This window comes from Nicotiana sylvestris, chromosome 7, assembly GCF_000393655.2.
Source record: "Nicotiana sylvestris chromosome 7, ASM39365v2, whole genome shotgun sequence".
Lineage (NCBI taxonomy): Eukaryota > Viridiplantae > Streptophyta > Magnoliopsida > Solanales > Solanaceae > Nicotiana > Nicotiana sylvestris.
Window position 1 is genome coordinate 80,305,856 of NC_091063.1, and position 15,631 is coordinate 80,321,486.

At 40.2% G+C, this 15,631-nt stretch overlaps 2 protein-coding genes across 2 annotated transcripts; one reads left to right on the plus strand and one right to left on the minus strand.

The window, feature by feature from the left end:
* Window positions 1–938: 938 nt before the first annotated feature.
* On the minus strand, window positions 939–5,979 carry LOC104239962 (mitogen-activated protein kinase kinase kinase 18). The gene is made up of 2 exons (XM_009794735.2): window positions 4,502–5,979; window positions 939–1,096 (listed from the first exon to the last, which is right to left on the minus strand). The coding sequence occupies exons 1-2, from the start codon at window positions 5,862–5,864 to the stop codon at window positions 939–941; spliced, it is 1,521 nt and encodes a 506-aa protein (XP_009793037.2). The 5' UTR covers window positions 5,865–5,979.
* A 1,700-nt stretch (window positions 5,980–7,679) lies between these two features.
* LOC138873369 (uncharacterized) lies at window positions 7,680–8,252 on the plus strand. The gene has a single exon (XM_070151835.1). The coding sequence runs from the start codon at window positions 7,680–7,682 to the stop codon at window positions 8,250–8,252; it is 573 nt and encodes a 190-aa protein (XP_070007936.1).
* Window positions 8,253–15,631: the final 7,379 nt, after the last annotated feature.

The window sequence follows — 15,631 nt, forward strand, 5'->3', positions numbered from 1 at the left end:
CACAATTGACAGCCATTAAAAAGCTTTGAAGCTTTGAATTTGAATTTGGGTTTTCAAAAATCATTATTTGTTTGGATTGGGTGTTGTTACAAATAATTGGAAATATGGTTTGGAGTTTATACCTCAATTTTGAGGGGTTTTGGTGAAGATTAGACTTTGTTTTGGCTAAATTTCAGATTGAAGAAGAAGAAGAAGAAGAAGACGACATGAAATACATTATAATACAGAAATTGTAGAAAATTATAGAAAAATTGTATTCTGTTGTTTATATTTTTTTCTTTTATTTATTTAACTATTGCATGAAAGTTAAACAACATTGTATAAAAATTATATTTAAGTTATATAATATTGTAGTTGTATATAACTGAGTAGAAATAATGTATGAAAATTGTAGATAAGTTGTATAATATATAATTAGTTATATGAAATTTGTTTTTATTATGTATAAATCAGATAAAAAATATACAAAAGACATATTGTATAAAATTTGTATTTAAGTTGTATGTTATTGTAGTTGTATTTAACTGGGTAGAAATAATGTGCGAAAATTGTAGATAAATTGTATAATATATAATTAGTTGTATGAAATTAATCTGTTTGCTTTCTCAATCTTATCAAAACCAACAACAACAACAAAGATTAGATCAAAACTCATCTGTATATGCTGATTACACAGCCGTAGCTGATATTTCTGTTAACAAATTCAAAAAGTTCATTTCTTTACTTGACAAAAACAGAACTGATCATGCCAGATTTCGTAAAGGTCCAATTTCTACTCCTCTTCCTCCTCCTAAACCCCAGCAACAAAGATTAGATTAAAACTCTATCCAAAATTAGAACCTCCAAATAGAAGAAATCGAAAAGCCACAAATAAATATTCCCAAAATTAACTGTCCGACACCAATTCAATGTTTACCTCCTTTACCACATAACCATCTTTAATTGGTCAAAAATGGGTCAATTGAGAGAAAAGAATCGTCTACAACTATTAATTTTGCTTCTTCATCTCCGGCGAATTCATTTATGTCATCTTTGACAGAAGAAACAGAGAGTTTGCAACAATCTTTGTCTTCTGGTTTCCAAATAACAAATCTTTCTACTGGTTTTTAATATTCATTAAAGTTTTGTTAATATCCGTTAATTTTCCAATTGCTCGTCCTTGTTTAATTTTCATTCTCTAATTGCAGTATTTGGACTTGTTGACAATCCTGAATGTGGCAAAGATTGGAAGTTTATTATTAAGTAGGTTTGACCTCTACCAATTAGTAATTTTTAGGTTGACAATCCTCTCTTAATTGAAGGCACTAATAATGGATTGGGAGCCTTTTAAGGTGGAATGTATATATTTTGTAAACAAAACTTGTGTAGGTAGGATAATTTACTAAACATAAACATTTAGGGTAATAAAGTTTCCAATAGTGTATATGAATGAAAAAATCCCATTTTTTATACACTAATTTGACAAGTTTTCAGTGCTTATTTTACCCGCGTATAAGCTTATCAAAATATCCTTTGTGTTATTCAATTCTTTCATGCATTAGTCTGGAACAATTGAGAACTACATTATTACCAAATCAAGAAGAAAATTTTCCTTTGCTCAAGCTTATCTACTGAAAGAATTTCAAAAGTTCCATTTCCTGAAATTTGGATTTAAGATATGTCGTATCCTTTCTAAAAAATCAAGTAAACTTTAATTAAAAAGAGAAAGTCAACTATCTAATATTCTAATTCTATTCAGCGTCTCAGATTATTACCGTTAGCATATTTCAACCTATAAACTCCAACTAGTGTTGCTTAAGATACTTTGGACCCCTGTAGAGATTTAGAAAATTTGTTGTGATCATTGTCTAATATCAAACTAATTAGTCAATTGATTCGGGCACAGTTAATCCAACTGATCAAGTTCTGCTCCACTCTTGGTTAAGTTCTATTTTATGTAATTAACTAGCCTTTACGTATTTGTTACGCTGCAGTGATATTTCAAGCAAAAATTGGGGGGGGGGGGGGGGAGGGGGGATACCCCAGCGACAAGAAGTAGAAAATATGGTATCGAAAGCTCCAAATACTTAAACGTGATTGGTTAGAGATCGTGGAAAGGGTTTTCGAAAATGTTGGCCAAGTATTTTTCCTCCAAAGATATTTTGTAAAGCTTTTTTAAAAGAGTATATCAAAAATATCTAAACAACTTTCGTTTAGAAAAGCTTGCTTCACGATTCACGCCTAAGGATATAAATGAAAGTAGTTCATGATTATAAGAAGAATATGGAATAAAAGAACAAGAGGACTATAGTCAGAGCACGAAATAAATAGAAAAATACATGGTGAAATGAAGAGGGAATAATCCGATTAGTGCATAGTCTAGATGTAGAGCTCCGCACATAGGACTAGATGAAGTCATTGCTTAAGTCACTGGAAGAATTCTAGCATTTCAATTTTCACCAAAATATGCTTATGATTCCAGACAAAAATACCACTCACGGAAGAGTTGAAATTTCCTCCACTTTGGTTTTATCTATCATGGGAATATGGTGAATAATCATTTTCTTGTTACAGCCCAACAAAGCTTGTTAATTCCAACGCTGACCACCCATGATGGCCCTTGTTTAATCGTCGAACGCTGTAGATGATAAAATCTAACTCATTTTTTAGTAATCCGACTAACTCCTCTAAGCTTAAATGAACTAAATTTTGATCAATTAGTTGATTTCATCTAACAGGTTTGAGATGCAAACATGTCAATTAACGTAACGTAACGGGTTATAATGCAATTCAAATTCAAACATACAATATTAATTTTAAAAATTATGTAAATTTGGAAGAAGTTAAATAATAATTTAAGAACAATCAATTAGTTTTAGTTTTTATTTTTGCTTTTCAAAAAGCAAAAAAAAAAAAAAATTGCATTGGACGAAACAATTTCACCCGTCATTGACCTTTATATATTAATCTACTCCATTATGTTCCAAACAAATTTTAATATGTTACGTCACGACACCGTTCATTCATTTTACATATTCTATCATGACCATATTTCTCTATTGTTTCTCTATTACTCTTTTTTTTGACGTTCTTGAACCGAGGGTCTTTCGAAGACATCCTCTCTATCTTCATAGGTAGGGGTAAGGTCTGTGTATACACTATTCTCCCCAGACCCCACTTGTAAGATTCCACGGGATTGTTGTTGTCATGACCACATTTATTCATTTGAACACATTTTGTCGGACCAATTTAACATTTTTGGCCTTTAATTTGCCACCTCTATCAGTCTAGTCAACACAAGAGGTTATGTTACTTACTACTACTTGTTTTGGATTTTTTCCACTTGGTCGGTTAGTAGATAAGAGAAACTACATCCACAGCAAAATGGAGCTTGTCACAACCACCCCACTAGGAAAACAAAATAAGGTTGAGACAACACTTGCTGCACCATTGAAAAAAGGTCACTATTCTTTGCCTCTTCAAGAAATGAAATCATTATTTGGCAAATTGGGTCAACCTAAATTAGCCAAACCCCAAAAGACAAAAACCGTTTGCCCAATTCAAAATGGAGTTCGATGAGTTTAGTATGGTCTAAGGAAAGAAACCCAATTTAATATCTCCGTTGACCTCATTTCAATTGCGTTGGCCAACGGAAAAAGGATATAATTTCTCCGTTGACCTCATCACAAGCTGCTTTTCATTCACCTAATCTATTCACATTATAGAATGTTCCAAATGCAATGGCCAAAATTAGTTGACTCTACTTTTCCTCCCAAAAGTCCACTGCATATGAACAATGACCTCTTCAAAAAAGTCCACGCTCGCCTTTTCTAGTTTGATTCCTTCTACTATTTGCAATTTGAAAAGCAGGCTAGGAGGTACAAGTAATTGGTGATGCAATATTTTTGACAGTCATCATAAAATATTTAATTTCACAATAGAAATATACTTTTGTTGAATATATTTATAGAACTAGTTTAACTGGTTGAAATTTAATTTTCTGCACTAATAACCAAAAACGTTGTGTTACTAATACTATCAAGATATTTAATAACTATCTATAGTAACTCTAACCTATTTAACTATAAAAGAGAGTTAAATAAGACAAGTGATAGTTTAAATGCAATTAAATATCGCTTATGACATGTCATTACAATCTTTTCCAATTTTCATGCTACAAAGTACAAACTAATGCATACTGACATTTCCTGAGCTGGCTTGTTAATGATATGATAGCCTAAAACTTGTTTATTTTGCCTAAATAGTGTTTAAAATGAAGCCCTTCACGAGAGGAAAGATTCTTCGAGAATATACCTTTCTCCTTTTTTGAAAATGCAGCAACAACAACAATAACAATTTAGTAATAATTTCACTAGTGAGGTCTGGACAGAATAGAGTGTACGTAGACCTTACCCCTACTTCGAAGTGTAGAAATGTTGTTTTCGGGACACCCTCGGTTCAAAGACAAAAGATCTATAACAACAACGGAAACCAGATAATAGGTAAAAATAGAACATCCAACCATTGAGAGGGAGAAAATGAAATTCCAGTTCATAGGAGAAATTGAACAGCAAAAGAATTTCAATTGGACAATAAAATTTCATCTTTTTTATTTCAGAATCATTAAACTCAGATACAAAAACGTCTCCTACACTCTCAGGAGATATCATCAAATTAATCGTATTACTACCAGTATAAAAAATGCTAATTATCTCATCGTTAATGCAATCAATCAAAGTGAACAACTCAAAGTCCAATGAGGCCACAAACTCATGATCAGAAAAATTTGTAGGCACAGATGTTTCCATATCCACCAATTCTTCAAAATCTGGGATCAACTCGCAATTTTGCTCTGAAATTATCGAACTTTCTTCTGTATCACTGCATCTAACTGTCACCCAACCTTCTTCCTCAACCCAATCAGGTTTCAAAGTACATGATATTCCCTCATCACCAATGAGCCGTGTGATCCTATCTGCAGGGGAATCAACGGTGATGCTTGACTCTAATGAAGAAGATTCCATCACCTCAAACGAATTCCAAAAGCCTTGATCCAAGACACTAGTGGGAGAATCCCTCTTCAAGTTTTCAACTTTCCAAGAATTAGACTCTAAAGATTGCAAAAATGGGTGTTGAAGAAGTTGTTTAGCTGTCCATCGCTCTTTGGGGTCTTTTATCAAACACTTTGCTAAAAATTCTCTAGCATCGTTGGATAAACTATTTGGGAACTGAGGCACATCCCCTGAATAACCAATTCTATACAGAGCAGAAACAGGATCCTTCATATCAGTCCAAGGAGGTGACCCTGTAGCCATTTCAATAATAGTACACCCAAAAGCCCAAATATCAGCTGTAAATCTTTGTTCTTCGCCTCGAGCAACTTCAGGTGACATAAAAGCCGGTGTGCCAGAAATTCCAGAATTCGCAGAATTTTCATCTCGTACAAATTTCCCACATCCCAAATCTGCAATCTTGATACCATCTTGACCAATTAAAATGTTTTGGCCCTTTATGTCACAATGTACAACCCCAATTGAGTGAAGATAATCCAAGCCCTGTAGAATTTGTTGAGCGTAAGATTTAATCACGGACTCGTTCAAGGAACCTCCTTGTTTCTTGATCAAATCAGAAAGAGTGCCACCTGGTATATATTCCATGAACATGTTGTAAGTGGTCTTATTTTGTTCGCTAGTAATGTCAAAGCCAAAGCAATTGACTAAAAATGGCGAATTGAGCTGAGAAATTAGAGAGTACTCTCTTTGTAATATGTTAGAACAAGATAGCTCAGTGGATTTAACAGCAAAGAGCTCCCCTGAGGAATTGGTAGCGAGGGAGACGGTGGCAGAAGAGCCACGACCAATAATTGGACCCCTAGTCCACTCCATTGAAAGAGAGCTAGAAGAGATGAGGAGGAGTTTGGTGTGTGGGCGGTGTGGATTCAACTTTAGGCAATTCTAATGAATAAAAAGTGTGCTTGGTTGGTATATTTATATGCTCAAAATTTTTTGCCTACAAATGCAGCTAAGTAGTTAATGGTCATTGGCCGAGGTCTTTATTGGGCATTGTCCTTGTGTACAAAGAATCTTTTATTATATTATTTGTCCTACGACAGCAAGGCATTTCCCTTTTGGTACTTTCCATTTTTAAGTCCTTTTCTTGTGGTTAGAGGTTAATGTGGTTCAATTAAACTCTTAATTTTTGATATGAAACATAAATTTATATATGGAATTTATTAAAATTGAAATAAATAGTTGTAAATATGAACTCATAACTTTAAAATTATAATAAGTTAATTGATAAAAATCATAAAAGTTGAATCCATATAATTTAAATCATGGATCTATCTTTGTAGGTGTGGTTGGGTTCAACACTTTAACTAATATACTTTGATGGTGTAAAAAATATTTACCATAACAGTATATTTTGACGTATTATATTAGATATTCTACATAATTTTAAGCTAATAAGATAGTCCCTCTGTTTTAGTTTATGTGAACTATTTCCTTTTTGGTATGTTCCAAAGAGAATGAACCCTTTCTAAATTTGGTAACAATTTAGCTTAATGTTACAACTCTACCCTTAATGAAAAGTTTTTATAACCACACAAATACTCTGGCCCCATTTGGATTTGTTTAATACCACAAATTTCAAAAGTCTTCATTTTTTCTTTAAATTTCGTGCTCAGTCAAATAGGTTTACATAAATTGGAACGGAGAGGGTAATAATTTTTATAGATATTAATTGAGTTACATTTTTTAATTTATCGAATTTAATTTGCCTCTTCCTCTAAGTTTGAGGCAAGAAATGTTAAGTGGAGAGTGAACCACGTGTCAAAAGGAAGGGAATTGACAGCTTTGGCCGACTGCGGGCGGCATTTCTTTAGCTCTAAAAAAAGCCGTCCACATGAATACACGTGAGGATGTGCCTTTAATTGCGCGCTAACACCGCTACGCAATACCTGACCAATCGTATTGTTCTGCTTTCACTTCAAATTGCGGCGCGTTTACTGTTTGCGCAAGGGACCCGGAACGGGCCGCGTTTTAAACCTTTACCGAGTAAAGTGCTTCACTACTATTTAAAATCTGTTTGAGAGGTCAATTCTGGTCTTTAAACTAAGCCTAAGGAAGACTTGGCAAGTCGTTGCGTGATTGCAGTTTTTCGAACGTGAAACTAAGAACAAATGTATGTTCACATTGTTAGAAAATTGTATTTTCTATTTAGATTAAAAAGTCAAACTAAAATAACTAAAAGCAATTAAGCAAAGTCTTGTGCTTTCACATTTCACATTAGGTAGGTAATACATAACGCCTTTAAGCTTGCCGGCAATTGCGTTGAATGTGCATATATTTTCATTTTCTCATATTGTTGGGACTCATCATTTTTGTTTACCGAGTATATGTAGTTTCTTCAAAACGTTCACAAATCACATACATTTTAAGTTCTTAAACTATCTTCCCAATGTGCTTACAAATGTGAAAGTAAGACCAAATGAATGTTCACATGGTTCATGTATGTTGTATATTCAGATTTAAAAGCCCAACTAAAATTTAACTAGAAGCAAAGTCTTGCGAGTTTTTCTTAATACCAAGTCAACTCATCAAATTTCATTCAAGTCACATTACGTAATAATTCCCTTAAACCTGCCGTCAATTCCGTATAATGTATATGCAGTTTTCGTGACGCGACATAGGCTCTTGGTGATGGACGTTGGTATTATGGTGAAGAGGAGGAAAATGTCTGCTCGAGGAAGTCCGAGAATCAGGTGGGGAGCCTTAACTAAGGACAAAGCTCAAGAATTGGAAGGGCGGTTGTCGGTTATGGGAGCTTGGAGGAGCAGTGGTGACGCGAACTCTATATGGTCAACGACAACAAACTGTATAAGAGAGGTTGCGAGAGAGGTGTTAGGGGTCTCAACAGGCGTCTCCGGCAGGCACAAAGGAGACTGGTGGTGGAATGAAGTGGTACAAGGTAAAGTGGAAGCGAAAAAGGAGGCGTACCGAAAGTTAGTGGGAAGCATAGGTGAGGGGGAGAGGCGAGCGTGCATGGAGAGGTATAAGGTAGCTAGGAAGGAAGCGAAGCTGGCGGTTACAGAGGCTAAGACTGCGGGTTATAGTCGTATGTACGAGGAACTAGGGGAGAAAGGAGGGGAGAATAAGTTATTTAGGCTGGCCAGGCTGAGAGAGAGGAGAGCTCGAGATTTAGACCGAGTGAGATGCATTAAGGACGACGATGGTATAGTATTGATGGAAGATTCCCAGATTAAGAGGAGATGACAGACTTACTTCCAAACACTTCTCAATGAAGTAGGGGATCGGGATATTGTGCTCGGTGAATTGGAGCATTCCGAGAGTCACGCTGACTCTGGGTACTGCAGGCGCATCAAGATTGAGGAGGTCGTGGGAGCTATGAGTAAAATGAGTAGGGGCAAAGCGATCGGGCCTGACGAGATTCCAGTGGAATTTTGGAAGTGTGTGGGGAAAACAGGTTTAGAGTGGTCGACTGGGTTGTTGAATGTTATTTTTAAGGCGAAGAGGATGCCAGATGAGTGGAGGTGGAGTACGGTGGAAGACGAGGAGGTCCCGTCGATAGTTGAGATTTTGCCTCGCCCTGGGAGAGAATTGACCGATTTCAGTAGTCGTGTAGGGGCGGAGCCAGAGCCTGTCCCTTCCATTATGAGAGAAGAAGACATTGCAGAGTTGAAAACCAGGTGGGGGATCCCCGGCTACGTCGACATGCAGTCGGTGGAAGGAAATGACATAGTTCATTTTGACCGTCCTGGGTACTGTGTGTTTTACGCCTACCCCTTCCTTATTGGATACACACTTCCTCTCCCTCTCCTGGTGGTAGACTTCTGCCGTTTTTATGAGGTATGCCCCGCCCAACTTTCGTCATACCTGTACAAGCTGTTCTTTATGTTGCTCAAGTTTGCGAAACTCGCCGGTCGTGAGATCACCTTGGATCACCTGCTTAGTATCTTCGCCCCTCAGCTTATCCGCTGCACGATGCTACACATGCGTCCCCGGGGGTTGAAGAGTCTGGTGGTGAAAATGGATGATAGGACTAACCGTCATTTTTATGAGAATTACTTCTATGTGTGGATTGAACACATTGTGGCGGATCCGACGGGGTTCCCTGAGAAATGAAACTTTGCACGTAAGTCTCATGTTTTTAGTTAGGGGATATATCCGACCATTTTCCATTATAGCACTAAACCCTGTTATGTTTTTGCAGGTGAGAAATTGCCCCCTCCACATGTCGAAAATATCCGTGAGTGGGTGAGCACTATTCTCCTTTATACGGTGGGGGTCCGAATGTGGGCGGCTTTCTATAACAAGTACGGGCACAGGCCTCTTTTTGGTAAGATGTCGTTTCTATTCGCCGTTTTTCTCTTTTCCCTTTTTGTATTTAGTTCCTCACGTGCTGTTCGTCGATGTCAGGGAGGGGGCAGAGAGTTAGGGCTCCTCCGTTAGCGTTCCGGCAGCCAGCCTCATCTGCTCGCCCTATCGCGGTACCCATTGCCCGACCTTCGTCGAGGGCTGCTTCAGTTGAGTCTGGGGCCGTGGTTACTCCTACGTGGTGCTGTTCTCCCGACGGGTGAATCTCCGCCTACCGAGGAAAAAGATGGGCCACCAAAAAGACGGGGAGTGTAATTTGAGACAGTGCCTCTAACAGTGATTCATCTAGACAACTCTCCTTCGATAGGATCTGGAGAGGGGGTTGTTGCGGCTCCCCCCGTAGGGACGGAACCGGCCATCGCCTCGGCTCAATCGGAGATTCCCACCATTGTCGGTGGTCAGCAACCTATAGAGGCGGAAGGTCAGATTTCCAGGGCTGTCGTTGTAGTTTCAGACGTACCCTCATCCTCCACAGTTAGTCGTGCTTCCTCTTCGGCTGATGAAAGAGGAAAAGACGTGGTGGTCGACGACTACGAGTCCGAATCGGACATCGACCCTGATGATGTTAGGATGTTTGAGAAGGATCTTACTCACTCGGTGGTTCGTGCGGGAGGCTCGGCCCGTATTCTTGAGATCCCTTTGAATGTCAATCTCTTGGGGGACACGGAGGACCTGGTGCCGCAGTTCAGCATGCTATGCTCCGCAGCCGAGAATGTGGCCCTTCTGACCGTTCTCGATGCTGACTTGATGGACGAGGTGGCCGCTATAGGCTTAAGGGTATGTTACACTTACTTTCGCTTTTCCCACGTCTTTCTTGATGATAGGATTCTAACCCCTCTTTTCATTTTTCTGACGTATATGGTGGAAGTGGAGAGCATTCGCAGGGCCAACATTTGGGCCAAGGTTTTCTTGAAGATGTTGGAGAAATATCATCGTTACCGCAACAATTATTGCGAGATGCATGAGCGGCTGAAGGCAAACCCCGGTAGTCGGGCTCTTGGTGAGGAGTTGGAGAAATGGGATCAGGAATTAATGCACCTATCCGCAGCAAGAGTGTGCTTGAGGAGAAACTTTGAATAAAGGACGAGGAGCTCGAGTTGGGCAAGGGAGTTGCCGCAGAGTGCGAGCATCTGCAGGAGAAATTGAGGTCATTACAGTCGGAGATGGATCAGAACTTGATCAAGGTCGAGGCACTGAGCACGGAATGGATGGGGAAATTTACTGAGCTGTAGAACAAGGTTCCTGAGTTGGAGAGCATCAAGAATTCTTGGTCCGTGGGTTCGGCAAGGGCGACGGCCTTGGAGAACACCATCCGTGTCCTCTAGTCCGAGAAGGAGTTTGAGAGAGCGACGACTACCCTTATGGAGGCAAGGCTTGAGGAGCACATTAGCGAGATTGACCAAGAGGCATCGATTCTGGGAGATCAGGTCGCAGCACTAGAGGCAGAAAATGGGTGATTGTTGGCTTAGATTGAATCTTCCTCCACTGCCGTTCCCCGCCACATGCACGAGCTTTGGGTTTACGCCGAAGCCCAGCGGGATATATATAAGAGTTTGTGGGAGGCGGGTACTGTGACTGAGGCTGCATATGAAGAGGCGCGAGTAAAAGTGCGGGAGGCTCGCGTCAATTGCGGGTATGATGCGGCGACGCCAGAAGCCAATGGGGGCACGGACACCGAAGGAGAACTTCCCGGAGATGGAAGTGGAGAGGGTGGCAGTGATGATGTAGAGTAGAGGGATAATGATATTGATCTGTTTTCCGTTTGTTGTTTTCTTCCCAATTTTTTGTTCGTAGTCGATTGTCGTTGTTCTTTTCTTATTGTTTCCCTTTGTTTTTTTAGACTGTTGACTTGGGTCTTATGTAATCCGCAACTATTTGCACGGAGACTTTGTATAAAGGAGAATTTTTTGCTGTTATTTGTCTTGTATTCTACCCTTGTTTTCGTTTTGCGTGATTTCGGTGCGAGGTAGATTCCCACACGGTGAGTCCCGGTCTTTTGCACTTTCTGATGATCCTTGGCCTTAGGAATATTTCGTACTTTCTCATTGGCGATGGCTTATGGCCTTAAAGGATGCCGAAATAGTAACCCGTCTTCATTCAATTGAGGTCGAACTCTCTTCTTGGGCGAAGGCCCCTAGCCTTAAAGGGTGTTATTTTGAACTTATCGAAATAGTAACCCGTTGTCGTGCAATCGAGGTCGAACTTCTTCTTTTTGGCGAAGGCCCTTGGCCTTAAAGGGTGTTATTTCGATCTTATCGAAATAGTAACCCGTCGTCATTCGATCGAGGTCGAACTCTTCTTTTTGGCGAAGGCCTTTGGCCTTAAGGGTGTTATTTCGAATTTATCAAAATAGTAACCTGTCGTCGTACGATCGAGGTCGATTTTCTTCTTTTTGGTGAAGGCCCTTGGCCTTAAAGGGTGTTATTTCGAACTTATCAAAATAGTAACCCATCGTCAGTCCCAGGTTTTGGAGAGCCAGACATTTTCTGGGAGAATCCCAGTTTGTTTGACATTGCTTGCATCAGGGGGTGCAACATTGGAGAATACGAAATGTTGCTACTTCTCTTAGGTTCGTTCTGCGCACACATTGTAGTTTCCTTGTCTAACTTCTGCCTTTTGGCTTGGAGGTGTCACCGACGGGCAGTGTTTCAGTCATTTTGCAGTAGTTTTTCATTCTTTAATTGAGATGTTTCTTTACTCGCTCGTCCGTGCGGCCTTTGTGTTCCTTTTTGAGCAAAGAGCAGAAGGTGAGTTAAAATGATACTTTCCTTGCCCCTACCCAGTGGTCCAATAGGGGAGAACAGGTTGGTAATGTTGTTCGTCTTGTTTGGCATTTCGATGGTTGATGGGGCGAAGATTTCTAAATTTAGTGATTCTACTCGGCTCTCCCCCCCCCTACTGTGTTGTGCTTTTGTCTCGCGTGGGTTGGGTTTTTCCTTCGCGCTCTTTTTGGTGGGTGATCGTATTTCTTGTCTTTGATCTGGGAGAGACTAAGAAATTTCACTAAGAAATCCCCACAGATGGTGCCAAATTGTTTGACTCAAAAGATATCGAAACCTTTTTGAACAAATCAATCAAAGAAAATGAAGGGGTAAATCTGATTCAGACATAATAAATTTCAGATCTAAGAGCTACTAGTATGGATTGTATATAGGACGAAAAAGATGTAAACAATCTTATTGAAATTCAACATTGTGACTCTCATCGATCGATGAGGGAGATTGCTTTACATGTTCTTCTGTAGATTACTTCTTTCCGATCAAGATTACAAGAAGAGAGCTTGGGAGAGAGAAATGGGGGAGGAGCCTCCCCTAATCAAAGGCTTTCCCTTACTATATATAGTCAAGGCACCCTTGCCATTTACTTGGTCCGACGCTCTCTCGCCTCCAGTGTGTCTTGGTCATCCTTTTAGGCATTGCTCTTTCCGACTCGACGGGTATCAGGAAAGAGATGTAGAATGGGCTATGTTATCTTTCATTGCCTGGTCACTTAGGCGGGACATTGGTTAGTTCAGTCATGATTGTCAGATTTTGACCAATACATCTTCCTTTCTGTTTCACCAAAAAAATGCGGATATTGGTTCCATTAATTAAATTTATGTAATTAGTGGTTAATCTTAGTTAACAGTAATATCTCTAGATGAAGCTTTCAAAGGTGCGATAAAAATAAGATGGGTTCGGTCAGATAATGATAACAACATGCAATAACTGTTCTAGAAAGCACAAGCAATAATGTAGCACTCAATAACAATGAATTTGGTAGTTGCTCGCCGCTCATCGTGATGAGCTTGTAGGATCCCTTTCCAATAATATCGAGGACCTGATATGGTCCTTCCCAATTCAAATCCAGTTTCCGGCCCATTCTCATGATCGCGGTGGTGTCGTGGGACGGATACTAGCCTCCCGTGTGCCTCGAGCGTGCGGTTGGCCTAAATGCGAGTCCACGGCGACGGACGTCACGACAAGTGGTGGTTGAAACTCAACTCTCGTAATGTCGTGGCTCCAACCCGTCGCATGTTTGGGCTCACCGACCCTTATCGCGCTTAGGCGCTCTGACCGCGACCCCTTAGCCGTATTTGACATCCCGGAAAATTTTTATCGTCGTCCCAACACCCCAACTTCATAACCCTGCCCCCCAAACACTAGTAGCTGCCTCAGAATTCCCCACCGTCCAGTGGCAGCAGCGACGTCCAATCGCCACCGAATTAACACCATCAACTCCCTTCCACCTCCCCATCCCAAATCTCCAAATAGTTCCTCTCAAATCCCCCTCCATCGCCTAAGAGGGGATACGTAGGAAGCACTATGGGTTCAGTCACAATGCAATAAAATTTTCATTTCTCCCGAAATTGGAAACTAGGGCAGAATTTTGAGGAGGAACCTCAAAATTCCGAAGTGATTTCAGTCAATCGTCGCAAACAACAGTCAGAAGCGAAAGCGAAGAAACACAGCAACAGCTGCTCGGCAACGTAGCAACAGCTGCTTGACAACGCAGCAACAGCTAATCGGGATGTCAAATACGGCCTAAGGAACCATACTCACCGCCCCACCATGACCAAATTACATTTTTGGCATTTTACGGCCATAAAACTAGAAATCCGCGCGAGTCCCAAATTTTCGTATGCTATAGCCCACGCCTTCCGTTGTGGGTCCGAGACCCCGGATCCGGATCGCCTAAATTTTTCCGGGATGTCGAATACGGCCTAAAGAACCATATTCACCAAATGACATTTAAGTAAATATGAGGAATGATTCACCCAATAAAGGATAAAATAGATGAATGTTCCTCCTGATAATGATGAATGACAGATAAATTCTTGAATATTCGAGTTATTCTCAGATCTGATGGAAAAGTATGGACAAGAATCGTAGTGAAAAGGTGGTATTTCTATCTTAGCGAGAGAGAGAGAGAGAGGGAGAGAGATGAATCTGTTAGTCAAAGTGTCTTCTTTACAAATAAATATCACATGCCCCTATCATTTTTTTTTCTATATATAGAGGACATGTTCCTAAGAAATCCTTATAGTAAAAGTGCCGAGAATATTTACTAGAATATTCTCTTTTAATATCCTATCTTGAAAGACTAGCCGTTACAGCTCTTATCAATGACCTCGACCTCGACCCTTGTTGAGATCTCAACTACGGCTCTTGTCGACACTTCGACCAGGGACTTTGCTCCTTCTTGGTTCATTTTGACTAATGACGGCTTGAGAACTCTTCCTTTAGTAGTATCTTGGCTTAAATACTCTAGAGACAGATTTTGACCCATACAGTTAGTCTCTCCGCTTATTGAGACCGGCTTCAGGTGGGGTCAATGAGTGGATTTGCTCGTTCTGGTCGAACAATTGAGTGAGCAGTTCAGGTCGTAGTCGTCATAGCGAACCAGCAATGTGGCCCTATGTGGACCAGTTATTTCAAAACGTCTCGAATTTCCCAATTAGTTTGTTAGAGTTAGGTTGTCCAAAATAAGGATGACGTCATGACATCATGCATCATTATGATGCATTTTTTTTATGTGTTGCTTCGTTTTGCGTGTGTCCCTTGATTGAATTTGTCGCTTTGGTTAGGGGGCAGTAATGATGAACTGTTTTCGATTCTAGTGCCCAAGTTCTTATAAATAGAGATGTTAAGGTGTGATTTTGAAGTTTCAAACTTTCTGCTTCGAAACCCCGTATATTTGTTTTTCTTCTCTCTGACTTGACACTTTTCCTCTCTGTTCCAAGGGCTTTCATCGTTTTCAATTCTTCATTGCTTGATACTTCTCTTTCTTCTCAAAAAACATGACTAACATACCTTCCGAACCTAGTGAGGGAAGTTATGCGGTCCCTTTAGCGATGGTGCTCCCTCCTCATGAGGGGAATGCTCCTGTCGCCGTCGAGGATGGAGGCTTCCCTTTGGTGGAGGAGATAATTCCTCGCAATCCTGATACTAGGTCTGACTTCTCAAAATCCCCCGACGCCGACCATGAAACCTTTCGGTCAGTGATGACGAAGAAGGAATTAGGATAACTTAGGGTTTAGTATAGCATCCCCTATCACCTCGAATTAATCTCGGCTCGGTGGGATACGGTGTAGGTCTATCACTCTAGATATTGCGCCTTCTACGCCTACCCTTTCTAATTCTGCTATAATCTCCCTCTCCTTCCAATGGCGGAGGAATTTTTCCGTTATTATGGCGTCTGCCCAGCACAGCTCGCCCCATATGTTTACAAGCTCATAAGGATGCTCACCAAATTCGTCGAGCTGGCCAGGGTCGAAC

Excerpts from the sequence above, each read along its gene's own strand:
- LOC138873369 (XM_070151835.1), top strand. The coding sequence starts at position 7,680 with ATGGACGTTGGTATTATGGTGAAGAGGAGGAAAATGTCTGCTCGAGGA.
- LOC104239962 (XM_009794735.2), bottom strand. The coding sequence starts at position 5,864 with ATGGAGTGGACTAGGGGTCCAATTATTGGTCGTGGCTCTTCTGCCACC. Across the intron at positions 1,097-4,501 it reads TCATTTTCTCCCTCTCAATG|AAAGATTTGTTATTTGGAAA; the intron begins GTTGGATGTTCT and ends AAAAACCAGTAG.